The 27,137-nt window shown below is 43.2% G+C and overlaps 2 protein-coding genes across 5 annotated transcripts in view; one reads left to right on the top strand and one right to left on the bottom strand.

Moving 5' to 3' along the window:
- LOC110511248 (squalene monooxygenase) lies at nucleotides 1-7,722 on the top strand. Its single transcript, XM_021592246.2, has 11 exons — nucleotides 1-727; nucleotides 1,128-1,383; nucleotides 1,714-1,891; nucleotides 2,118-2,214; nucleotides 2,420-2,533; nucleotides 3,142-3,313; nucleotides 3,573-3,668; nucleotides 4,043-4,185; nucleotides 4,660-4,756; nucleotides 5,192-5,279; nucleotides 6,078-7,722. The coding sequence occupies exons 1-11, from the start codon at nucleotides 452-454 to the stop codon at nucleotides 6,268-6,270; spliced, it is 1,710 nt and encodes a 569-aa protein (XP_021447921.1). The 5' UTR covers nucleotides 1-451; the 3' UTR covers nucleotides 6,271-7,722.
- A 156-nt stretch (nucleotides 7,723-7,878) lies between these two features.
- LOC110511207 (oxidation resistance protein 1) overlaps nucleotides 7,879-27,137 on the bottom strand; it is a 197,274-nt gene continuing 178,015 nt past the window's right edge. For 2 of the 4 annotated variants that reach the window (XM_021592216.2, XM_021592221.2), the window contains 9 exons: nucleotides 25,200-25,912; nucleotides 23,378-23,537; nucleotides 17,456-17,621; nucleotides 12,950-13,030; nucleotides 11,197-11,322; nucleotides 10,469-10,621; nucleotides 10,144-10,239; nucleotides 9,944-10,017; nucleotides 7,879-9,714 (listed from right to left, as the gene is read on the bottom strand). In XM_021592216.2, the coding sequence (XP_021447891.1) occupies nucleotides 9,579-9,714; nucleotides 9,944-10,017; nucleotides 10,144-10,239; nucleotides 10,469-10,621; nucleotides 11,197-11,322; nucleotides 12,950-13,030; nucleotides 17,456-17,621; nucleotides 23,378-23,537; nucleotides 25,200-25,912 (1,705 nt within the window). In that variant the 3' untranslated portion in view covers nucleotides 7,879-9,578. Of the gene's footprint in view, nucleotides 9,715-9,943; nucleotides 10,018-10,143; nucleotides 10,240-10,468; nucleotides 10,622-11,196; nucleotides 11,323-12,949; nucleotides 13,031-15,223; nucleotides 16,331-17,455; nucleotides 17,622-23,377; nucleotides 23,538-25,199; nucleotides 25,913-27,137 lie in introns of those variants that run through there. The other 2 variants (XM_021592227.2, XM_021592238.2) reach the window with 2 other exon arrangements.

Here is a 27,137-nt window from a genome sequence, read left to right on the forward strand (position 1 = left end):
TCTTGATTGGACGGTTCAGATACAGAGAGGGCGGGACACCAAACCTGCGAACCGGAGTTTGTACCTATCTCATTATCATAAAATATTTAGCATCCCTTGAAACCATCTGACATGTCGGGTGGAATAATTGTCATGGTTTTGAATACTTTTCTTTTGGATTAACGGATATTTATATATATTAAATATTACTGGGGCGACGATCTGCTAAAGTAGATGAAATAGGATGCTCAGTCTACGCCAGTAAATATAATATTTGTTCTTTTTGAAATAATAATTGCTGAACTGTGATGAGATTTTATTGGACAATTGATTCTATTTCATGATCTTGGCTACTTTTTGTTTTTGCAATTTAGTTTCAGGTTATAGGTTAGGAAACATTCTGAACAGTGGTAATTTATTGAATGAGTTAGCCTGTTCAGTTCAAGTAGCCTAGTATAATAATAGAATAAAGATGTGGACTTTTCTTGGAATTGCAAGTTTCACCTACATTTATAAGAAATGCGACGCAGTTTTGGAGTATGCTCACAAAGAGATCATCCTGGCGGCTGTAGTGTTCTTGGCAGTGGGGATGCTGCTATCCTATGTCAGGTACCACGGACATACATTCAAGGTACCCCAAATTCTACAATTACCGCTGGAACTTTTATTATCCCTACCGGTCATCAATACATTTATACCGAAACCCTCAGCTGTCAGTCACAGGAGTGGAGAGAGCGCTTCAAAGAAGGTGAGTAATGATAACTATAATCTGTTGAAGAACAAAAACAAGAAATAAGCAAGATTAATACGTTTATTATTCTCACCCGTTGGCCTACTTCAGTATACACTATACACAATAAAATAGTGTCCAATTATAGTGCAAAGACACTTGTTAAGTTTTTTTTTTTAACCTTCTATGGGTAAGTACAACTGAGACCTGCAGATCTATGTATTTATTTCAATCTCAAACAATTAATTGAATGTTCATCAATGTTTGAGATTTAGCAGAACAGCTCTAATGAAGCCTTTTTGTTATAGCAAACCATATGCATTTTCAAACACCATTGCAAAGTACCATGAAAATGCCAATTTAATGATTTGAATTCCTTTCTCTCTCTCCCCACCCTCCTCGCTTTCTCTCCAAACAGGGAGGTGGCAGGAGGAAAATAGTGTGTTCCTCAGGCATGGAGAGCCCCCCAGCAGCAGGGGACTCTCCTGCATCTCAGGAGCCGGATGTGATCATAGTAGGAGCGGGAGTCCTGGGGTCAGCCATGGCTGCAGTGCTGGCCCGGGATGGCCGGAGGGTCACTGTGATAGAGAGGGACCTGAAGGAGCCTGACAGGATAGTGGGAGAGCTGCTGCAGCCTGGTGGATACAGGGCCCTGCGAGAACTGGGAATGGAGGGTGAGTAGTCTCTGCAGCATGAACTAGAGATCTTTTAGTGTGGGGTCTACGTGTAAAAAGGTGATAGCGTGGGACAAATGACCAATGAGCTGACTCACAACAAGCCCTTGCATTGAATGGGGGCTGTGCTCAACGAGCAAGGCTCACTGCAGGACCTATATAGAGCTTAAAAGTTGTTTGTTTAAAGTGGGACCAAACAAACTGTAGCAAAGACACCTAAGTCCCTATGTAATGTAAAGACATTCCTTTTTGCCACAGACTAAAGACCTGAGTTGAAGGAATAATGAAAAGTGTTTCATCACCCTTGCCTAACCCTGGGCTCTCCTCTAGGTTCAGTGGAGGGGCTGGATGCCCACGTGGTGAACGGCTATGTGATTCATGACATCGAGAGCAGCACAGAGGTGGAGATCCCATATCCCCAGGCAGACAGCAGTATCCAGTGTGGCAGGGCCTTTCACCACGGACGCTTTATCATGGGCCTGCGCAGAGCCGCCCTCGCTGAGCCAAAGTAAGGCTGGGAGAGAACCTTCACTATACCTGTTGGACATGTCATTACTATCACTAGGGCCACACGTTTTTTCCTGACCACATGACCAGGACCAACTCCAGGGTTTAGTTGTTATAGCCTGATTATGTTTTTCCTGGTCTGGTCATGTGATCAGAAGAACCTGTCTCTATTAATACTATCACTATAACTACTGTTTCTTAATAACTGGTACTTTGCTCTCCCCTAGTGTTACGCTCATAGAAGGCACTGTGTCCAGCCTGGAGGAAGAGGATGGCTGTGTGACAGGAGTGCAGTACAGGGACAAGGAGACAGGAGACACAAAGGTCACCTCTAAGCTTGCGATGCAGTTTATACTCTGGTTCTCCTTAGATAGCCGTTGCTGTGTAAAATAGCCCCATGCTGATACTTACAATTACACTTGACAGTATTTACACCTATTGATTAGCAGTTCACCAGGATCCATTGATAAGACAAGCAGTGTAACAGATGTGTTTTTAACTGTTGTAATTGTGTTAACCTGTCCCATAGGAGGTCCATGCAGCAGTAACTGTAGTAGCTGACGGCTGTTTCTCAAAGTTCAGGAAGAGCCTGGTAGCTGGGAAGGCCCAGACCTCCTCTCACTTTGTTGGATGTATCATGAAGGTTTGTTCCAAGTATTATGTTGAATGAATGAATGAATAAGCAAATCAATGAATCGACTGACCAATTTAGCAGACACTTTTCAATATTTTATATATATATTTTTTTCTCCCCAATTTCGTGGTATCCAATTGGTAGTTAGTCTTGTCTCATCGCTGCAACTCCCATACTGACTCAGGAGAGGTGAAGGTCGAGAGGCATGCGTCCACCGAAACACGACCCAACCAAGCCACACTACTTCTTGACACAATGCCTGCTTAACCCGGAAGCTAGCCACACCAATGTGTCGTAGGAAGCACCTACCGTCCGTGTCAGCGCTTGGCCCCCCACAGGAGTTGCTACAGCGCGATGGAACAAGGACATCCCTGCAGGCCAAACTCTCCATTAACCCGGGTGACACGGGGCCAATTGTGCACTGCCCCATGGGTCTCCCGGTCGCGGCCAGCTGCAACAGAGTCTGGACTCGAACCAGGATCTCTAGTGACACTGCCTTAGACCACTGCGCCACTTGGGAGGCTAGCAGACATGTTTCACCAACCAACCAAACAAACTATTGATAGAATGCAGTCAGACTAATGTATTTCCTTTCTGTCCTCTCCTGTCGTGGACAGAACTCTCCCCAGTTCAAACCCCATCATGCTGAGCTGGTCCTGGCCAACCCCAGCCCTGTCCTCATCTACCAGATCTCCTCCTCAGACACCAGGGTGCTGGTGGACATCAGGGGAGAGATGCCCAGGAACCTCACCGAGTACATGGCTGAGAAAATACACCCACAACTACCAGGTAAGGGATTTAGGGTATACAGTATAGAGATTTAAACAGTATGGCCTCGGGCCTCGTGAGACTTAAGGGCAAACTAACCATATCCACCACCAATGTAAAGCACCCACATGAATATGTGCTTGAGAGCTTCAACACACGAAGAGTAGAATACGGCATTATAGGTTGACATTCACTCTGTGTTGATTTCAATTCTTTATCCACCCATCTTTGTGGTGATGAATGTGTGACCTCTGACCTGACTCTGTTGTCTCTTCTCTAGAACACCTAAAAGAGCCGTTCATGGTGGCTCTGCAGAATGACCGGCTGAGGTCTATGCCAGCAAGCTTCCTGCCTCCGTCCCCAGTCAACAAGCCAGGTAGGACACTAGTACTGACCACAGTGTTGGGAGCTGTGTCCCCAAGGGCAAATGGAATAGGGTCCCATTTGGAACGCATCCTTGGAGAGTTTAATGTTGGCTGTGTGGAGTCTATCACACCATTATAGTATGGTAGATCAATGTTCTATTTTAAAACAGCAATAAACCTTGAAACTCTCAAAATAAATATTAGACCAACTGCATTGCTCCATTTGTTATGATCATTAACAGTATATTATTTTATCTTTAGGTAAGTAGATTGAAAGCCTGACCAGATAAGATATTTTGCTGAAAAAGATGATCCCTAGCAGTGTAAATGTGTTATGTTAGTGAGGTGTGGACTGGGGCTAACATGGGCCTTTGTCCTGTTCCAGGTGTGCTCCTGCTGGGTGACGCCTACAACATGAGACACCCTCTGACCGGAGGAGGGATGAGTGTGGCCCTCAACGACGTCCTGATCTGGAGGAGCCTGATGAAGAACATCCCTGACCTGTACGACAACACAGCCATGCTCCAGGTAAACTCACATCCCTAATCTCATCCCCCTTTCTTATGATTATAACATTTCCATGACATTTTGGTCATCTTATCCAGAGTGACTTACAGTCAGTATTATGTTAATGATTGGACAGTGGAGTGGGTATTACAGAGAAGGGATAGACAGTAGAGGGGTTCAGACAGAATGGCCGACCAGGGGGATATCTGATCCTGAGTCAGCTTCCACCAGACCAGACTCCGCCACACACATTATCACTGTCTGAATGGCCTTGGTTGGAATGTGTGTTGTTGTTTTGTGGAATGTGGGTCCATATTGCATTGCAATCACCTGCTACCACAGAACATTAGGGAGTTTTATATGTGGCACAGGGCATATTGTTTCTGTAATCCACAGTGTTGTAGTAGTCAAATGAATAGTTACAGAGCAATGTTAGGATATATTGTAGAAGGCTGAAATGTAAAACATGTTTATTTTTTATTTTTTTCATAACAGGCAAAGAAAAAATTCCACTGGGAACGCAAGTCATCACATTCCTTTGTGGTGAATGTGTTGGCTCAAGCCCTGTACGAGTTGTTTGCTGCAACAGACAGTGAGTCTCCTTCTCTGTCCTTTTTACTATCCCCTGCCAACACATAGAATAGAATAAGGTCATACATGGTTATGCCAAGTGATTTGGTTCATTATAACGACATTATAATGCACTATACCTGTAGGATTGAATTAAATTGTTGCCAATGTCTCTACTTCAATCATTTGTTTTCTAACGGTCCAGTACTTCTTCTCAGTAGATGTCGTATACCTTAAATTACTGACACTAAACACTTAGCTAGGGCGATTATAGCAAACAGAGAGGCACATTTAGAAGATATTCAGCATAAATCATTTGTGCTGAAATAATTTTTAGTGTTAAGCTGTGGATTTTACCAGCAGGGTACTACACTGAGATATACTGTACCATTTAGCATAATCTCCTTCATGACTGACATGCATATTCATATGAGCTGTTTGGTTTTGTGTCTTTCAGATTCTCTCCACCAGCTGAGAAAGGCATGCTTCCTTTACTTCAAGCTGGGTGGGGAGTGCGTCAACGGTCCCATTGGTCTTCTCTCGGTGTGAGTCTCACTAATGTGTTCGACACACTTCAAAACTGTTACAGTTGATCCTTGACTGTGTATGTCAATGCAATATTCCCCATTCAAAAAATAGCCAAAAATATGTGTGTAAAATATTCATAGTGTGTACAAAACATTAGGAACACATTCCTTTTATTGAGTTGCACCCCCTTTTGCTCTCAGAACAGCCTCAATTCATCGGGGCATGGGCTCTACAATGTGTCGAATGCATTCCACAGGGATGCTGGCCCATGTTGACTCCAATGTTTCCCACAGTTGTGTGAAGTTGGCTGGATGTCCTTTGGGTGGTGGACCTTTCTTGATACACAGGGGAAACTGTTGAGCGTGAAAAACCCAGCAGCGTTGCAATACACACTCAAACCAGTGCGCCTGGAACCTACTACCATACCCCGTTCAAAGGCACTTTAAATATTTTGTTTTGCCCATTCACCCTCTGAATGGCACACACACACAATCAATGTCTCAGTTGTCTCAAGGCTTTAACATCATTCTTTAACCTGTCTCCTCACCTTCATCTACACTGATCCCCTTCATCTACACAATACGGGATCATAGTTTTTACCTGGATTCACCTGGTCAGTTTATGTCATGGAAAGAGCAGGTGTTTCTAATGTTTTGTACACTCAGTGTATACTATATTGTATACTGTATATGCACCTGTATTGACATTAGAGGACCGCAATGGAAATAATGGGCACTCCTACTATTATTAATGATCAAATTCAATCAATCAATTGTCTATGGTTTTAATTGGCTCTCAATCCATTCTATTCCCAGGTTGACGCCCAGTCCGATGACTCTAATTGGACACTTCTTTGCCGTGGCCTTGTACGCCATCTACTACAGCTTCAAGTCTGAGTCGTGGTTCACCAAACCCAGAGCCTTATTCACGAGTGGAGCTATCCTGTACCGCGCCTGTACCGTCATGTTTCCCCTCATCTACTCTGAGTTCAAGTACCTGGTGTACTGAGAAGTGCTCTAATCTGAGCCTTAACCCAGTGGAACGCACACCAGCCTTAGACAACAGGGTTGTATTCATTAGTGCACAAACATAGCAAAATATTTTGCAATGGAATACGAAGAAGTTCAGGTTCTCTCCTACACTGTTTCTGCCTGTTTTCTTCCATTTAGTTTCTAGTGAATACGTTTACTGAGCAGTGCCATCACTGACCCCTGGTGGAGAACACACACACACCTTATGACATACAAACATGACATACAAACAGTATAGTGACCTAAAGATGCACTATGAAAGTGTAGTTAACTGTCAAGTCATTTTGGCTGTATGTATGATTTATATGAAACCACTTAGTTTTAGGCCAACAATTTATGCTTTTACTCGTTGGGTGTGGGGAGGCATGCCACTTTCTGGACAATGTTTCTATCCATTTAGGCCAGGGATCCCTTTTGTCTCAAGCGCACCCCTAGAGGCAAAAGATCTGTATAGCCTCTTTAATATTACACCATCCTATATTCACTATCAACAGGGATGCCGTACAGGTCTCTAATGTGACCATTATTCAGTGCTGAAGCCTTTGACCTTGATCATATGCCTTTCTTTATTGCAGCCTAAAGGCCTGCTCAATAAGACGTCTTCTGAGGACGAGGTCTAAATTGACCTGACAGTTATTTAGTAATGCCTTGTATATTCAGAATTTACATCACAACCATGCATTTACGTAGTGTAACAGACAATGTGTAATAAGAGGTTTGCGTTAGCAACTCTTAAATTGCAAATTTGACCAAATAACCAGCTGAATATACAGTAGAACTGACTACAGGTGTCTGTCTAACCACTTTGCTGCTAATTGAACAGAACAAAAAGTGTCCGTCCTGCTTGTAAACTACTGTGGTTGTCTTCTATTTCTCTTCATGCCAATGACTTCTTTCAACACTTAAACAGTTGGTTCCCCCACACGAAGGGGAGTGTGAATGACGACTCAAAAAACACGGATGTTTGTCTACCCTTATTCCAAACGGTGTCCTTATTTTGTTCTGAAAACATATGTATCCTTGTACATTTACAATCAAATGATAATGTATTAAACTGTTTTATTGGTTCAAGTCAGATCGCCTGTCCTTAACTTTTGCCAAGTTATAGATTTCCTGCCTCCAAGGATTTTTACACATTGTGACAAGGGATTTCCCCCCACATCTCTAGTACTTTATTAAACATTCACCCTTCTGTGTGCCTGGAGGAGGGGAGGGTTGCAACACAAACAAAGAGCACAATGAGATGGGAGCTGATTCAGTTGACTGTAGCTCAGCCACAACAAATCCCTGACCAATGGTCCACTGCGCCATCCATCGCTTCAGCATTTAGGAAGGAATTCATGACAGAATTTCACACTGTGTTGGTGAGAATATTTACTTGTAATTGTATTTTGTTTAATAAATGAGCAATTATGTTTTATCTTTACAATCAACCCACTTTTTTTATTCAATAAAACTAGATTAATATGACCGATAGTCCTGAAAAGCACTAATACATATCCACTAGGTGGCGCTCAATACACAATCAAAAAGTTAGCGCAAATGCTGGAAGGAGGGGATTGAAAGCAATACGAACACAGACATGTCCCAGGTTACAACAATTTTATTGTTATTTATACATCAATAAGACATTGTATCCCTGTAAAATAATTAGGACTTATCCATGTTATTCTTTGTGACTCCATAGATACAAATACTGGTGTGGAAGACCAGAAAGGGGAAGGAAAGCTGCTGTGAAGTTAAATGTACATATTTTCTCTTAGTTCACAGTCTTAAACAGTCAGTCTACCAACTAATGAAGACTCACCACTCAACAGAACTTGTGATGAAAGTTAAATTCTTCTTCGACATTCAGCCTCCTCACTCCTGGACAACAACACTCTCCTTTAGTTACACAGAGCATTAGTTTAGCTTTACCCTTAATATTATAGCAGCAAGCTTTCTACCAACAGTTAACATGTTTTTAGATTCGAAACAAAAATTACTGTACAGCTACTAGAAGTCTAAGAACCTGGTGTATAGACCGGATTCAAGTGCTAGAAGCAACCCACCAATCATATATGTGTTTCTATTTAGGAACAAATCTATTTTAACATGAATTTACAGGGTAATATACAATATATTTGTAACAGCTGAAATATCAGCACAAAAAGATCACTGTCACACAACAGCAACATATAATTAATTATATATATATAAATAATATACAATTGTCATATGCATGTAAAACAGTTAACCATGTCTCAGGCTTTTCAAATTATACCCAGAAAAGCAATTGTGGATCAAGACATGAAAGCTTTACAAGTTCTCTCTGATAATGAGCCACGGACAGGCGAGGAAAAGCGCCAACCTGGATTATTTGAGGTCACATGACAGTAATTTGCATATTCCACAAATCTATTGCAACACATTACTGTCTACGAACAGTACACACGACTCCTGAGGGGCGCCGGTGGTAGCTGAACTCACACGTAGTACACCCACTGAACAGAACATTATTAGTACAACGATGGGTAATATTCTGATTCTAGCTATGTGCTGTGATGGTGAACAATAGGACTACAATACACAACACTATACGTAGTTCTTGCCTCAGAAGTAAACCAATGTAAAATACTTTCCTCCCCTCATAATATAGTGTCCTCATCATCCTCACATTCTGCTGAGATTATTCCTTCAGTTTTTGAACACCAACCAGAACTATGTTAGGTTCAACCGTCTCCTCTGAGAACAAAGGAACGCATGTTGTTAATTTTATTACTGGATCTCTCCACTAAAGGCCTGTAACAACACATATAGTAACATCCTACTGACTGACGTCAACCAAGTTCTGAGGGGCGGGGTTCCTTGAGTGTCTCAAAATTCAGATAATCTGGACTACGGCAGTTTCTCTCTCAATCACAAACCTGAGCCGACATCATCTCCTGCAAAGGTCAGAGAGAGCGATCTGATTGCTCCTCCTCGGTTCTGCAACAAGGCGTCCCTACGGTCTCTTAACAAACCCACACATCCTCTGATGCCTCACAGTATAGTACAGGACAGTACACCTCCTCAAAGACGCTGCACACAGCTGTAACAAGATACACACAAGGTCATTCACAAAGAAAAGCTCTGTTATAACTGCAGTAGTAACGTATGAACGCACAACACGCATCCTTCAGCTGGCTCCGTCCTGGGAGCCCCAGACAGTGGGTTGGAGCAGGGTGGTGATGTGCAGTTAGGTTTGAGGCAACATTGCCATTGTAGGGATGTTTAGTCCTTCTCTTTTTCCCGTGGTGGGTTTTGTTATTCAAAAGCCCAGATCTCAATGTCCTGTATATAGAAATCCTCCTTCTTGGAGAGCATGGGGTTGCCAAAGGTTTTACAGGAGTGACTCCTGCCGTGGTACAGGTCTCCATCCAGCCACAGGCCAAACTCACCACTGAAACACATCACAGCATCTTCAGAGACTCAATCCAGACAGCAAGGACATCACATGCATGCTGTGAGTGTTCTGACATTCTAGCGTTGGTCTGATAAACTTAAGACTATGGGTGCCATTTTACTCTTCTGAACACACTGAGCAGTGACTGTGCAATGTTGACTAACCACAACATCTTAACTGACAACCCAGTTTCAAAGTTTAATGCCAAAGAATAGCAGGTACGTACCTTCCACCACCAAAAGCTAAGGAGTCCATATCTCCTTTCATAAAGAACATATTGTCACCTGTCCATTTGTACACCTGTCAACACAGAACAGAGCATGCCACCATCTGTGTAGATATATCATTACAAACCCTCATCCCATCTTACATAAGCTTCTTATTGTCAAGAGAATCACCAATCAGAGAGGTCAGAGGTCAACCTACCTCAAACTCTGGACAGAAGGTGAAGAGGAAGGTCTCTCCCGTGCCATAGAATCCCTCGCTGATTTTGAAGGGTTCGGACGCCAACGCACCAAACACCTGCAGCAACACAACCAACCAGAACACACCAGGTCAGGAAACAGACAGTACGGAACCATGGTAATGTACTACAGCTCAAAGGCCCAATCCTAACTTCAGATGAGCGTGCTTGTCTCACACTTTCGCCTAAACTACACATTGAAGTTAATGGAGGACTTTCACACAAATTTGAATTACATGCACAGGTCTGGACTCAGGCCTAATAGAGAAGTGTTGTTGTCCCACTCACCCCACCATCACTGTCCCTGATGACCAACAGCACAGGGGTGTCCTGCCCCTGCATGGCCCGGTACAGGCTCTTGATGCTCATGCCATGCTTGGTGGTGCCATAGGCCAAGGTCCAGGGGTACCCAATGGTACGGGGAGGGAGGTTCTTGGCCAGCTGGAGAAAAGAGGCAGACACCGGGGGGGGGGGGATAAACAGTGAAAGAGAGAAAAGGCCACAGACATCAATGGTCCATTACAGCTGCAGTGACCTTTTCCCACAGCTGGTTGTTAGAGAGTAACTGAGCTCCACACACCCAGAACACAACAGTCTCAGGAGAACAGGCTTTAAGAGTCGACCACAGAGAGACCTACAATAAGAGCCCAGCAGGCTAGTCACACACATTCTATGGCTCCTTCCTTCGTTGCATGTCTTAACAAGAATTCCCCCAACAGCTATAGGCCTACATGCAAATATGCCTTTTTTTCTGAAGACTAACCCCACCTCATCCATGTTAAAACCCTAACAGACCTGATCTGAAAACCCCAACCATCCCAGTATTGTAATTCATAGAGATTCTCTGATGAGGCTAAAGAACCTGCTGTCACTAAACAGATAGCTCCCCAAGGAGGGCCAGCACTCCTCTGGCTGAAGGTCAAGCATGACGATTCTTTAGGAAGCAGCCTATTGACAATCAGTGTCAGTGCATCAATATGCCAACGGGTATGGATCTTGCCATTGTGCGTTATTACCTTCTCTATCTGCTGTGCCTCCAGCAGCTCGCTAGGCTCACTGAGGTTGGGTCTGAAGGTCTCAGGCTCCAGCTCCATCTTGATAGAGGTGGCATGCTTAGAATTCACCTCCTCCTTGGTGGTGATCTGAAAACACAGACAACAGTCAGGAGGGGTGGGCTTAACTAGTAAGGGCAATGGGGTGTCTATCGCTTTAAGCTATGTCCCAAATGGCATCCTATCCCCTATAGTGCACTACTTGGCCCTGGTGAAAAGTGGTGCCCTTTATAGTGAATAGGGTGCCATTTGGGACAGACTGGGATGAACACGGTGTTAGATGTTTTCTATAGGCTAATAAACCAATACCACGTAACTTACTGGGAGTGGGGGTGTGTCATATGATTTCTAAGCAGGTGGTTTTAAAGATATGAATAAAGTCTCATATCAGCAGATGCAGGATTATTTACAGGCTAATATGAGCCCCAAAAAACAAATATACAAGATAGGCCTACTTAATATAACAAATTAAGTCAGCTGTGAAAAGCATCAATTTGGGAGCAATGGGTTTAGGGAGACCATAGACCAGACTCCTTTATGTCAGTAACACATAGTAAAAGGTAAGGAGCCAGTCTTGGCTTATGAGAGCCTAAATGGCTCATAAAAACACATAGGCTTCTCCGGAATTGTAATAACACTTGGAAATGTGCATTATATCCATACACAGAGGGTAAATCAGGAGGCTAAATTGTACAATGTCTGAGTCTGGATATGTCTATACTTAGCACAATAGGAAAGTTGGCTGGAGAAAATGCAAAACACAGTAAATAATGAGTGGCCCTGAAGGTCTATTTGTGATTGAGCTGGACACACGGTGTTGGACTGTTTGAGTTCCAGCGGGGGTTGTTTATCTTCCTCCATAACAGGCCTGTTGTAGACAGCCTAGCTACTGGTGGCCTGACCGTGATCACATTACAGTCCTGTTGAATTACCTGCATTGTCCTGCACCCACTTAATGGATTGAATCGAATCCCACTTCCACCCACCCACCCACCATCTACCTCTCTCCCTTCAATAGAAAGCAGAGGCGGATGGGGAAGCAGCAGTTCCTCACTACCCAGATGTGGATGGATAAACAGTTTGTGAGTAGTCATTCAGAAGTGGAGGAACCACATTTGATTAAGTCGAGAAACCTCAGGAAAATCCCCCTCCCTCAACAGCGATGGGCTACAACATATTGTATTATGATTCACATTATTTGTCTCTATGACAGCCTTGGGTCTAGGCTATCTAAATAGCTATGGCTAAAAATAAACATTAATGAGGCCTTCTGAAAACTAGCCACAGCAGTGGTCAGTGAAGAGCTGTGAGAAGTGGATATGCAAGGCATTATGGGAACTTCATGAAGACATCAATTACCCTCCTCCCTTTCTCTACCAGGAATTAGTTGCTGGTTGCACAAAACTCTTCAAATTATTCTCATAGGGATTCTTTGGATAGTTGATACACGAGTCTGCAGCATCATAGTGCTGGCCCATCCCAGGTCAAGGTTAGCCCAGGTCAAGGTTAGCCCAGGTAGGACAACTGGGTGAGAGGCAAGAGGTCAGAAACACACCGAGGAGCTCTAACAGAGCCTGGCAGGGGCAAATCTAAAATGGCACCTTATTCCCTACATAATAGTGGCCAAACTTAGTGCACTACATAAGGAATAGGGTGCCATTTGGGACACAGCCTAGAAAAGGGGAATGGAGAGCTGGAGCTTTGCTGAGTGGGGCACCTGAAGCCGCTTGCAGAGAGATTTCAGATCTTCACTGTTTAGCGCATCGATCCGGCGGTGGTACTCAGTCAGTGACACTACCTGGGGGGCGGAGACAGGAACAGGAAGTGTAACTCAGCTGCTGGCGATGGAGGAAAAAGGATGAGCACAGCAGAGGGAGGAGAGACAGTACATTTGAAGGTGGAGAGAACTGACATCACTGTCTATATTTCTACATCTACCAGTATGTGATATTCAGGTCTCCATTAAATAGGCTTGGTTTAAAGTCTAATATTTGAACAAGAGGTCGTTGATATGAACCAATAGAATAGTGTTTTGCATGGTTGTGTAATCTAAATCAACACCACTAGTGGATGTTAGGACCAGCCAGAGGGACGAGAGGCAGACAAGCCATTCTGACACAGCCAGAACAAAAACAACTTAAACCAGAGAAGCCACACAAGGACATTCTTCTGATAATCTTATTCAATTGAGAGGATCCGTTGGACTGTAGGTGATACGACACCAGTGCACCGTCAAGCACTTGCCAGCCTGTTGGTGTACAGACATGTTGAATCTGTTGCACAATACCGTGCAAGTCAAATCAAATCACCCTTTTGGTGTAGCAGGACAAGAGCACAGACAAACTCCAAGTATTCTGATGTAACGATTTAATTTGCCAAGTCCAGAAAGCATTTCAAAACACAGCCTGTCAGTATGTGTATTAACCCATGGAGAACAAGCTTTGTCTCTCTACAGCTGACATAGTGAGCAATAGGCAGAATTATGAGAATTGCAATACATATCCTATCGGCACCTAAGTATGGTGATAATATCGTATCTTGAGGTCCAGGGCAATTCCCAGCGCTAGTGCTGCTTTTCATCATCATCATTAATGATCATCAGTAATAATAATGCGCTGAAGCAAACATCTCTGCCAGACAGAGTTCATGGAAGCTAGCACACACGGGAATCGCCCTTCAAAATAGCCTATCAGCAGTTCTGGCTGAGTCTAACAATAGCTACAAGTTCTACCTCCACAATAACATCTTAAAGCCCAGCTTCTACTTCAGAAGGTAGCTAAGCCCCTTGAGGTCCAGCTCTTCAAGGGGATGTGCCCATGAATCAGCACAAAGTGCGATCATGGGGTCACATGAAATAGCATAACAAAGCCATTCAAGGGGTGCACAACTCCAGATACAGTACAGTAGGCCTACTTAATAGGTCTCTACGGACATGAGCAGTGCTGTGGGTGGGTGGCCCTCAGGGAATGGAGCAGTGTACACCTGCAAATGAAGCCTATCCATAAATATGTTATGATACTGCATGTCAAAAACTAGAACAATTCTGAAATTGTCTGAATCTACTATATAATACATGAATTGCTGCCATAAACTAGTTAAAAGTTATTTTAGTCAGGTTGGATTGGGCAAACTTGGGTCAAGCAGAAATAAGTTACCTTGAAACCCCTCTTTAGTCACCTTAATCATTGTGTAAATAACATTTTCCCAAACAAGCTGCCACATTACAGTTCTCAATAAAACAAAGAAAAGGGTAAACTACAGTCTTCATTAAATATTTATTTGGAGCCTAACTTTAGCTGACACTAAAGTGCAGTCTATTGAGAAACGCAAAGTCAGGCCAATTTGCTGCAGTCCCCATCTTCTGTGTTTAGGAGGAAGGTCTCAGGCTGGCCAACGACCATAGCCCGAGTGCCCGTCTGTTTGTGCTTGACCATGAGAAATGGAGTTTGCAAGAGCACAAAGATCTGAGACCAGGCTACAATAAACATGTTATTCTCTGCTTCCCTTCCTCCCAAATAGCAACTTACACTAAGGACATTCTTTCCAAAACATACATATTGCATCAGCCCATCCAACTTACGTCATAGATATAATATTTCACCATTACTGAGAAGCCGATCACTGTCAATGCAATGGAAATTGTAGAACTAACTGTAAGCTATACACAGTGCATTGATACAATGTCGCAAGTTAGTTATTAACCTTAGATACAACGTAGCACGATGTTCACAGACAGTTTTTTCAGTGAACACAACAACCTCAAAACTTTCCAAAACGAGAACCAAAGAAAAGGAGTGATACAAAGCGACAACATCAAGTGCTGTTTTTTTTTTAGACTCATCAGATATGTCAGTGACTATTTTGATTTCAGTCAGTCACTGGGCAAGCCGTTTGCATTTTTTTTAGCAAGCTAGCCATCCAGTAATGTAGCTAGCAGGCTAACAACAACAAAACACGCGCAGCTAAAACACGGACTGTTATAGATACATACATAAGTGTACTTAGGGGTCAGCGGCGTTTCTTCCTTCACCCTTCTAGAGAACATTTCTTTCTTTCGGGGCGAGGTTGAGCTCGACAGTCACATTCCAGATTCTTGAAGTAATTCCAATCTCCACAAATCGATGTTGAACCTGACACCGGACGGGCGGGGACTCTACTAGCTAACTAAAATAGAAACATTTTAGAAGGGTCTCGGGTGTTTTATTTGACACCCGCAAGAGCCAATGGCAATGCAGGACAGGAGCAAAGCCAGTTCCTTATTTGCTCAAAGGCAGAGGGCACTTCCTATTTGCATACTTCACTAGAGCATTTAAAGATACAATACCAGTACATTTTTAAAAATGTTTCATGAGGTACTGTAGGGAGATCAAATGCACTTCTCGTGTAACGCCACTGTAACAATAAAACGCTTGGTGGATCCCCTTTGAGTAGCTTGGGCACACATCAAACGTTAATCGTCGAAGTGGCTTGAATTGTCATACTTGCCATATTGCATGACATACAATACACATAAAGCACAGTAGACCTAATGCTCAATGGCCAAATAAAGTATAATAAAAGGCTAAGAGCATTACAGTTATTACAGACTAATAATCTAAGTGTTGTTTAAAATCAGGGTCAACGTAAAAGAGGCAACTATTTACTTATTCAAATCACTGGCCTCTTCAGGACCAGGCCCAAACAAATCAGCCCACTTTGTTTCCTACATCATTCCTTTACATTAAAATGTCAATCCCAGCCACAGCTTGCGTATCTATTTCTGTATGCAAAGAATGTATCCTCTCTCCATTATACCTCAAGCACGTGCAGCCAGCCGACCTATTGGACAGACTTTGAGCAGCCATGTCCATCCACTGGACGTTTTTAAATACTAAAACCCTACTTCCACATTTGAGGGCCAATTAAAATCTCACAAAGCCACTATTAAGGATAGGGCAGAGAATGAGAGAACTGAACACAACTATATATATTACATTCACAAGAATGCCCACACGTTTTAAAGAATTCCCTATGTGCCTTCCCGGCCTTGAAACAATCAGCTTTTTTACAACGGGAACCATTCCATCCATCTGTCTACAACTGCGGAACACCACAGTCAGTCAGGTCATCCAGCATTACTATAGTTTGGAATGACCGACGACAACAGAGATATTAATGCATGCCATATATACTGCATTAATAACGTGGACAACTGACTTGGAACAAAATGATTTCACAATCATGCAAAACATTGTGGTTGCTGTAATCTGAGTGAAAATTGCACATTTCCAACCAAAGGAAATAGTATTCACACAAATTACACAATAAACATAGCTATAACACATCAAGCAAACACTTGGACAGATTGATCAAAACAATGTAATCATCAATGACAGTGCAATAATTTGAACACACAAATAACCTTAAGGAGCATAGATAATGATGATGCAGAATAACAATGTAAATAAATTCAATTGAACACTACACACAGTCATATCACTACAAAATAAATCACTTGACTGAATTAAAGCATATAACAAATAGGACATATATGGACTACAACACAGGCTGGATGAGAAGGTAAATACACAGAGTGTACCAAACATTAGGAACACCTGGTCTTTCCATGACCTAGACTGACCAGGTGAATCCAGGTGAAAGATATGATCCCTTATTGATGTCACTTCAATCAGTGTAGATGAAGGGGAGGAGACAGGATAAAGAAGACTTTTAAGACTTTTTTAGGTTAAAGACTTTTAAGCCTTGAGACAATTGAGTCATTGATGTGTGCCATTCAGAGGGTGAATTGGAAAGACAAAAGTTTTAAGCGCATTTGAACGGGGTATGGTAGTAGGTGTCAGGCGCACCGGTTCGAGTGTGTCAAGAACTGCAACGCTGCTGGGTTTTTCACGCTCAACAGTTTCCCGTGTGTATCAAGAATTGTCCACCACCCAAATGACATCTAGCCAACATGACACAAGTGTGGGAAGCAATGAAGTCAACATGGGCCAGCATCGCTGTGCAATGCTTTAAACACCTTGTAAAGTCATCACCCCCAACGAATTGTAGCTGTTCTGAGGGCAAAAGAGGTTGCAACTCAATATTAGGAAGGAGTTCCTAATGTTTTGTACACTCATTGTATTGTAACTACTACACATACTACTGTACAGCAACATCCAGCCATGTAAGAAACAACACAGAATGTAGAAGGTAGTGTGGAACACCTCAGTTCTCTAGTCCTTACCTCCCACTCTTTGTTGTTTATATCCGTGAGGGGTTCGTCTTCTCCTGTCTCGGACCCCGAAGGCTTCTTGACCACCATGAACCCTGGCTCGTGGCCGATACCCTTCACCCCCTCCCCATACATGTCTGGGGTCCACTGGATGAAGAACACATACAGGTGCTCGGACCTGGGGAGGGGAGAGAGGTAGAAACACAAACAGTCACACACAAAATTACAGAAATGATGGTAACACTTGAAGAGAACAGTACCTACGTAAGGACTTCCTAACACATTCATAACAATACATACCGTATTCATAATCAGTACATAAACATTCCATGAATGTCAATTTATGTTAACGGTTATTGGTTCTGAATAGTGTTATGAATATATTCTGCCAATTTTTTTGCCATATTCTGATAGCCTACCGACATCCTAACCCTCACAATGCTTTCATTTCATGCTTTAGTCTCAAAATGGCCGTCTCTAAATGGCATGAGGCTGTTATGCCACTCTGCTGTCTTGTGTCTCTATGTATCAGGCTGTATATGGTCTTTTTCCCCACTGCCTGGAACTCTTCCACCATTGTCAGGATACTTTACACACATCTTCTGGGTCGCCACTCAATTAGGTCATCCAGCAGACATAGTCAGTCTGCCAGTGTGTGTGTGTGTGTGCACGTGTGTTTGTGTGTACGAAAGTGTGTGCGTGTACGTGAGTATGTGTAAGTGTGCACGTCTGTGCATGGGTGTGTGTGTGTATAAAGGCACTGTGCTATCCATGGGAACAGAGCCAGCAATGTAACAGGGCAGCATTACAGGAGACATTCTGAGATAAACACATTCCAACCACCCTACAATGGCACATGGCCATGGTGATGGTGGTGTGACTGTGTCTGTGACCAGAGACAAGACTGGTGGCCTGTCTGCCTGTTTCAAATGAGATTAACATGTGAGACTGAGAGGAGTGTGCTGTGCTGGTCAACACAAGCCTACTGGCTACTGGGAATGAAAACAGCTGAAGGGTAGAATTTCCAGAGTCAAAGAATGGCTGGTCAAACATCTGATCAGATTCATAACTTTCTGTCCTCTCTCTCTCCAGGACTGGAGACAAAGGCAGCACTGTGCTTGGACCCAACACTGCAACAAAGTGACTTTTCAGCATTAACTAACTGAATTAAGCTGTTGAAGCAATTTGGAATAATTCACTAGAAAAACATATTTTACAGCTTTTGGTGAAGATACACATTTCCTTGTACTGGGTGTTCTTTGAAAGGCCTAAACGATACATTCATTATGAATACTGCTGACATTGCTGTGCAACATCCCAGTGGAGTCGAAATTGACAGATCTCATTACGATTAATACCTATTTACATAAAAGGGCAAAAACAGTTCATTTGTGCTATTGTGGACAGAAATGTAATCCAGAGCACACTGAAATACTGCACCAAATGTACACTACCGTTCAAAAGTTTGGGTTCACTTAGAAATGTCCTTGTTTTTGAAAGAAAAGTTTGTTTTTTTGTCCATTAAAATAACATCAAATTGATCAGAAATACAGTGTAGACATTGTTAATGTTGTAAATGACTTTTGTAGCTGGAAACATCTGATTTTTAATGGAATATCTATATAGGCGTACAGAGGCCCATTATCAGCAACCATCACTCCTGCGTTCCAATGGCACGTTGTGTTAGCTAATCCAAGTTTATCACTATAAAGGCTAATTTATCATTAGAAAACCCTTTTGCAATTGTGTTAGCACAGCTAAAAACTGTTGTGTTGATTAAAGAAGCAATAAAACTGGCCTTCTTTAGACTAGTTGAGTATCTGGAGTATCAGCATTTGTGCGTTCGATTAGAGGCTCAAAAAAAGAGCTTTCTTCTGAAACTCGTCAGTCTATTCTTAATCTGGGAAATAAAGGCTATTCCATGCGAGAAATTGCCAAGAAACTGAAGATCTCGTACAACGATGTGTACTACCCCCTTCACAGAACAGCGCAAACTGGCACTAACCAGAATAGAAAGAGGAGTGGGAGGCCCCGGTGCACAACTGAGCAAGAGGACAAGTACATTAGAATGTCTAGTTTGAGAAACAGACACCTCACAAGTCCTCAACTGGCAGCTTCATTAAATAGTACCCGCAAAATACCAGTCTCAACGTCAACAGTGAAGAGGCGACTCTGGGATGCTGGCCTTCTAGGCAGAGTTGCAAAGAAAAATCCATATCTCAGACTGGCCAATAAAAAGAAAAGATTAAGATGGGCAAAAGAACACAGACACTGGACAAAGGAACCCTGCCTAGAAGGCCAGCATCCCGGAGCCGCATCTTCACTGTTGACGTTGAGAGTTTTTTTAATGGATCAAAAAATAGCTTTTCTTTCAAAAACAAGGCAATTTCTAATTGACCCCAAACTTTTGAACGGTAGTGTATATACATTGCCTTGCAAAGGTACTCATCCCCCTTGGCGTTTTTCCTATTTTGTTGCACTACAACCTATAATTTACATTTATTTTTATTTGGATTTTATATAATGGACATACACAAAATAGTCCAAATTGGTGAAGTGAAATGAAAATAATGACTTGTTTCAAAAGTGTCTAAAAAATAAAAAAAACTGAAAAGTGTTGCATACATATGTATTCACCCCCTTTGCTATGAAGCCCTTAAATAAGATCTGGTGCAACAAATTACCTTCATAAGTCACATAATCAGTTAAATAAAGTTCACCTGTGGGCAATCTAAGTGTCACATGATCGGTCACACGATCTCAGTATACAGTGCCTTGCGAAAGTATTCGGCCCCCTTGAACTTTGCGACCTTTTGCCACATTTCAGGCTTCAAACATAAAGATATAAAACTGTATTTTTTTGTGAAGAATCAACAACAAGTGGGACACAATCATGAAGTGGAACGACATTTATTGGATATTTCAAACTTTCTTAACAAATCAAAAACTGAAAAATTGGGCGTGCAAAATTATTCAGCCCCTTTACTTTCAGTGCAGCAAACTCTCTCCAGAAGTTCAGTGAGGATCTCTGAATGATCCAATGTTGACCTAAATGACTAATGTTGATAAATACAATCCACCTGTGTGTAATCAAGTCTCCGTATAAATGCACCTGCACTGTGATAGTCTCAGAGGTCCGTCAAAAGCGCAGAGAGCATCATGAAGAACAAGGAACACCCCAGGCAGGTCCGAGATACTGTTGTGAAGAAGTTTAAAGCTGGATTTGGATACAAAAAGATTTCCCAAGCTTTAAACATCCCAAGGAGCACTGTGCAAGCGATAATATTGAAATGGAAGGAGTATCAGACCACTGCAAATCTACCAAGACCTGGCCGTCCCTCTAAACTTTCAGCTCATGCAACGAGAAGACTGATCAGAGATGCAGCCAAGAGGCCCATGATCACTCTGGATGAACTGCAGAGATCTACAGCTGAGGTGGGAGACTCTGTCCATAGGACAACAATCAGTTGTATATTGCACAAATCTAGCCTTTATGGAAGAGTGGCAAGAAGAAAGCCATTTCTTAAAGATATCCATAAAAAGTGTCGTTTAAAGTTTGCCACAAGCCACCTGGGAGACACACCAAACATGTGGAAGAAGGTGCTCTGGTCAGATGAAACCAAAATTGAACTTTTTGGCAACAATGCAAAACGTTATGTTTGGCGTAAAAGCAACACAGCTCATCACCCTGAACACACCATCCCCACTGTCAAACATGGTGGTGGCAGCATCATGGTTTGGGCCTGCTTTTCTTCAGCAGGGACAGGGAAGATGGTTAAAATTGATGGGAAGATGGATGGAGCCAAATACAGGACCATTCTGGAAGAAAAGCTGATGGAGTCTGCAAAAGACCTGAGACTGGGACGGAGATTTGTCTTCCAACAAGACAATGATCCAAAACATAAAGCAAAATCTACAATGGAATGGTTAAAAAATAAACATATCCAGGTGTTAGAATGGCCAAGTCAAAGTCCAGACCTGAATCCAATCGAGAATCTGTGGAAAGAACTGAAAACTGCTGTTCACAAATGCTCTCCATCCAACCTCACTGAGCTCGAGCTGTTTTGCAAGGAGGAATGGGAAAAAATGTCAGTCTCTCGTCTCTCGATGTGCAAAACTGATAGAGACATACCCCAAGCAACTTACAGCTGTAATCGCAGCAAAAGGTGGCGCTACAAAGTATTAACTTAAGGGGGCTGAATAATTTTGCACGCCCAATTTTTCAGTTTTTGATTTGTTAAAAAAGTTTGAAATATCCAATAAATGTCGTTCCACTTCATGATTGTGTCCCACTTGTTGTTGATTCTTCACAAAAAATACAGTTTTATATCTTTATGTTTGAAGCCTGAAATGTGGCAAAAGGTCGCAAAGTTCAAGGGGGCCGAATACTTTCACAAGGCACTGTATATACACCTGCTCTGAAAGGCCCCAGAGTCTGCAACACCACTAAGAAAGGGGCACCACCAAGCAAGCTGCACCATGAAGACCAAGGAGCTCCAAACAGGTCAGGGACAAAGTTGTGGAGAAGTACAGATCAGGATTGGGTTATAAAAAATATCTGAAACTTTGAACAACCCACGGAGTACCATTAAATCCATTACAAAAAAAATGAAAGAATATGGCACCACAACAAACCTGCCATGAGAGGGCCGCCCACCAAAACTCACAGACCAGGCAAGGAGGGCATTAATCAGAGAGGTAACAGAGAACAAATAAAAAAGAGACCAAAGATAACCATGAAAGAGCTGCAAAGCTCCACAGCGGAGATTGGATTATCTGTCCATAGGACCACTTTAAGCCATACACTCCACAGAGCTGGGGTTTACGATAGAGTGGCCAGAAAAAAGCCATTGCTTTAAGAACAAAATAAGCAAACACGTTTGGTGTTCGCCAAAAGGCATGTGGGAGACTCCCCAAACATATGGAAGATGCTACTCTGGTCAGATGAGACTAAAATTGAGCGTTTTGGCCATCAAGGAAAACGCTATGTCTAGAATAAACCCAACACCTCTCTCACCCCGAGAACACCATCCCCACAGTGAAGCATGGTGGTGGCAGCATCATGCTGTGGGGACGTTTTTATCAGCAGGGACTGGGAAACTCATCAGAATTGAAGGAATGATGGATGATGCTAAATACAGGTAAATTCTTGAGGGAAACCTGTTTCAGTCTTTCAGAGATTTGAGACTGGGACGGAGGTTCACCTTCCAGCAGGACAATGACCCTAAGCATAGTGCTAAAGCAACCCTCGAGTGGTTTAAGGGGAAACATTTAAATGTCTTGGAATGGCCTAGTCAAAGCACAGACCTCAATCCAATTGAGAATATGTGGTATGATTTAAAGATTGCTGGTCACCAGCAGAACCCATCCAACTTGAAGGAGCTGGAGCAATTTTGCCTTGAAGAATGGGCAAAAATCCCAGTGGCTAGATGTGCCAAGCTTATAGAGACATACCCCAAGAGACTTGCGGCTGAAATCGCGGCAAAAGGTGGCTCTACAAAGTATTGACTTTGGGGGGGTGGATAGTTATGCACGCTCAAGTTTTCAGCTTAAAAAAAAATTAAAAATTCAATTCCAGGTTGTAAGGCAACAAAATAGGAAAAATGTCAAGGGAGGTCAATACTTTCGCAAGCCACTGTAACTGGACTGCTTTTCACAGCCTGGTCCAGTTCCCTCAGTGAGGGAAAAAATAAATGTATTCTATTCTATAGATACAGTATTTATGTATGTACGTGTGAGTGTGTGCCTGCAGAGTGGGTGAATAAATAAATAATCTAGCTGTCTGGTCTGGTGGCAGCATAGTGAGATGGGCTTGGCGCTGGGCAGACATTGGGGCTGCACTACAGTGACTCTGCAAGCCTTGGCGCTGCAGTGTGGTACACACACACACACACACACACACACACACACACACACACACACACACACACACACCTCTCCTGCGGCACAGCGAACCAGTACTCGTGTTTCCTGTCCCTCTGGGCGTACTGCTGCATGGAGGCGCTGGCGTTGGACACAAACGTCTTCTTCATGGGCTGGCCCACCCGCAGACACAGGAACTTGTGGGACCGGTGCCTCCACCGCTCCATGGACACTGTAGAGCCACATGACAAACAGGAAATGATCACATGATAATGAATTGTTATCTTATCCATCTTAACAGTTACATGGCCAAAGCAGATACCAATCTGATTTAAATCTTTCAGAATATGTTTCATATAAGAAAACATTTCAGATCTATTTGATAACAGGGTCTTTATATGACCTAGATCTCCTCCTCTGTATACCAGGTATTTCAACAGACAGTAATTTTGTGCCAGAATAATAGGAAGACGACCCAAATAAACAGAACTCATAACAGACCATGACACCAAAACATATCCCTGCTTTTATTAACGACCCATTAGAAGGTCAAATTAGTGGGAGTTCTACAAAGAAAAGAGACACTTTGTGACATTACACAGACTGGGACCCATAGTCACAAACAGAGCCAGAGAAATGGTTCATCTACAGTACTTAGAAAACACAGCTCAGTGGGAAAAATGATATTTGAAAACGCAGTAATTGGGCTTGTTTTGAAGTGGGGCCTCGGCTCACGTCTGCCATGGTAATGTGGTGTGGAGTAAAGCAGAATCCTGCTGTGATCCCAGCCAATAAGAGCAAACATTCTAGGAACTCTCTGTGGGGTGAGAATTATGGTGATATAAATTATGGGAACACAACCAGACCAGGGTTCAACCAGTGTTCGTTTTCTTTCCAAAATAGTTTGACAGTTTGATTGAGCCTGCCTAGAGTGCCAGATGGGTGGGGTTTGCACCTTTGGGACTATTCCTTTGGTTCCAATGCACCAGGCAAACTCAATGAGGTGCAGCAAAAGTGTTTGAAAGAAGACAAATACTATTAGAGCCCAGGTCTGAACACAACTAAGTGAGGCACTAGAGCTCACATAGAACTGTAGAACAGTGGAAGAATAACATACATAGCACCTATAGCAGGCATGACACAGAACACAGTAGTAGTTTGAGCCTGCACACTACTGTGGTAGTCTATGTTCCTAGGGTAAGAAATATTCAATGTTTACTGAAAAAGACTTCAAACCAAAAAGAGAAGGCAGCTATAAAATGTAAATAGTTAAGTCACTTTAAATGCTGCTCGTGTCTCTGAGGGTTATTATATCTAAACACTATTGTGTTTCCCCTCAGATGTTAGGTGTGGGTGTTTGTGTTGTCTCTCTGTGTTTGATTTTGAGGTTTTAGCCTATCTTGGAGTTGAGTGCACGTGGCAGCAGACCGGCTAACAGCAGAGTTAGATCAAAGAGGAGTATAATGCCTCCTGCTCATTCCTGTAGGTGATAACAGCACACCACACATTTCCACAGTTCTTTTTCTCTTTTTTAGTCCAATTACAACTGGGGAGGCACAAAGCTGTGACAGGAGGTTATCAGGAGCACCCTGCAGCCGAGGTGTACGGAAGCAGTCGGAGCCAACCTTCCTGTGATAGCACTGGGAGTTTCATTAGAATAAACATGATGATGATAATTGCAGAGATGGCAAATGGCAGCAGCATACCTGGCAGTGAGGATGTGTAATAATTTGCAATAACTGTCTATAGATTTGCCTTCATGTTGAGAACTCAAGTAGGGTTGAAATAGAAGCTGAACATATTTTCGCACCTACTGAAAAACAATGTAAGTGCATAGTGTAAGGATATGTATTTCATATTTTCATAACACAACAGAGACACGTTATCTCACTACCTTCTGCAGAGTCCTGTCCCTCCTCCTTTTGTGTTACATTCTCCATTTGCTCTGTGGCTTGTTGCATAGTGTGATTCTTCCACATCTTCCTCAGTTCCTCCACGTCCGTCTCAGAGTCCTGGGACCCCTCTCTGCTCAGCTTGGACCTGTCCCCTGAACCCCCCTCCTGGCCGGAGGGCTCCCCAGGCCCAGTGGTAGATCTCTGGGAGGCATGGCGTGAGGAGGGTCCTTGGCATGGTCCCTGGCTGGTGGTGGGTGTGCTTGGTGCTGCCTTCTCCACATCCACACTGTGCTGCTTGGAGTCCATGGGAGACTGGCTCTGGGCTGTGTGGCTGTCTGGATTATCCTCTGCTGTGGTGGGTTGTTTCTCCTGGCCCTCCCCTGGCGGCTGGCTGACTGACTTGCAGGCGCTGCTTGCGGCCCCTGGGGCTTCCCCTGGAGGGGTGAAGGCCGCCACATGGGTGACAGTTTGGATGGACTCTGTGGAGGCTGTGGCTGAGGAAGACTTGTCCAGCCGGAGGTCTTCGGAGGAAGTGGCCTCCTCCCGAATGGGGGACAGCTCTGACTCTGTAAAGACGTCCTCGGAGAAGGAGCCCTCTGTACTGCGGGTGGCCGCGCTCCCGCTGTCGTTGCCTGGGACTCTCAGATGCTGATCCGGGTCTGGCTGAGAGGAGGTGGAGGGCCCGCGCTCTGAAGTCAAAGGCTCCAGATGCCTGGAGAGGGAAGAAAACAGTAAAGAAGAAAATAAAGAAGAAGTTAGAGAGGTCTGAATTGGAATGCAGCAGAATGGCACCGTTCTTTTTGTTTATTACAGTTTAATGTGGAGGGACCAGGTGAAACAAGTCATCCTCTCAATACGGATCTAATATGAATCTATGTTTGTTTGGCGCATCTGTAAGTGAACTACTCTACATAATAATCTGAATAGGTTTTGTACAGTAAATTAACAAAAACACTGTGCAGCCAGCCAGCCAACATTAACTAACAGGATTCCTCTACATACTTCTAACAGCACACTAGACTCCACAGGTTCTCCAAAGACCTGTTGTGGGACTAAAATAGTTGCATCCTACTGTGTGTATGATAATAAAACACTGGTTGGCACACAGGCAGGACTTTGTTATTGTGTGCTCTTTGAGACAGAGTCTGCTTGCATCACATGAGAAAACAGCTGTCCTCACACAGAGACAATGGCTGTGTTTCAAACTCAAAGTAGACAGCCCTCGGCCCTAAATCCTCAGCCCTTGAATGACGTTTTACATCGTCACATCCGAGTGTACCTTGAATGTCGCTTGCCCAAGCCAAGGAGAGTGATGATCAGAGGCAACGTCCTCTGTGGAAATCTGGAAGTTGAGCTTAAAAACAACCAACCGAAAGCTATTAATGTACCTAGTAGGCTAACATAGCTAGCTAAAGCTATTAATGTACCTACTAAACTAACGTATCTAGCTAACGCTATTAATGTACCTAGTAAGCTAACGTATCTAGCTGGCACTCCTGTCAGGTAGCTAGCTACAGTTACCCATAGCTGGCTAGCTAGTTTAATTGTTTGGCCATTTATTCCAATAAATTTCAGAATTCCCAAAAATATGTTTATGAATCTAGCTACGTTTTATAGGCTCCTCACTATGAGACTAAGCCAATTTTCCAATGCTAAAATCAATGTCTATATATATTTTCTAGCAAGCTAGCTTCATACTTTTTTCTGACAGGCCAACAATGTGACACTTCGCGGCCACCAGAGTTTGACATGTGACTACAGTTTGCATTGAATTGTGGGTCGTATCAACCCCGCAAGTGACCAAAGTGGTTCGTTCACTCGCTCCCTTGAGCTAAATCGAGGGCTGAGGGGGAAACGTTAGTGAATTGGACCTCCACTTAAGATGGCAATCATCTGCATCCGGTTTCCGACGGTGATTCCCCTGAGGGAAAGTGGCT

This window comes from Oncorhynchus mykiss, chromosome 3 (assembly GCF_013265735.2).
Source record: "Oncorhynchus mykiss isolate Arlee chromosome 3, USDA_OmykA_1.1, whole genome shotgun sequence".
Taxonomy (NCBI): Eukaryota; Metazoa; Chordata; class Actinopteri; order Salmoniformes; family Salmonidae; genus Oncorhynchus; species Oncorhynchus mykiss.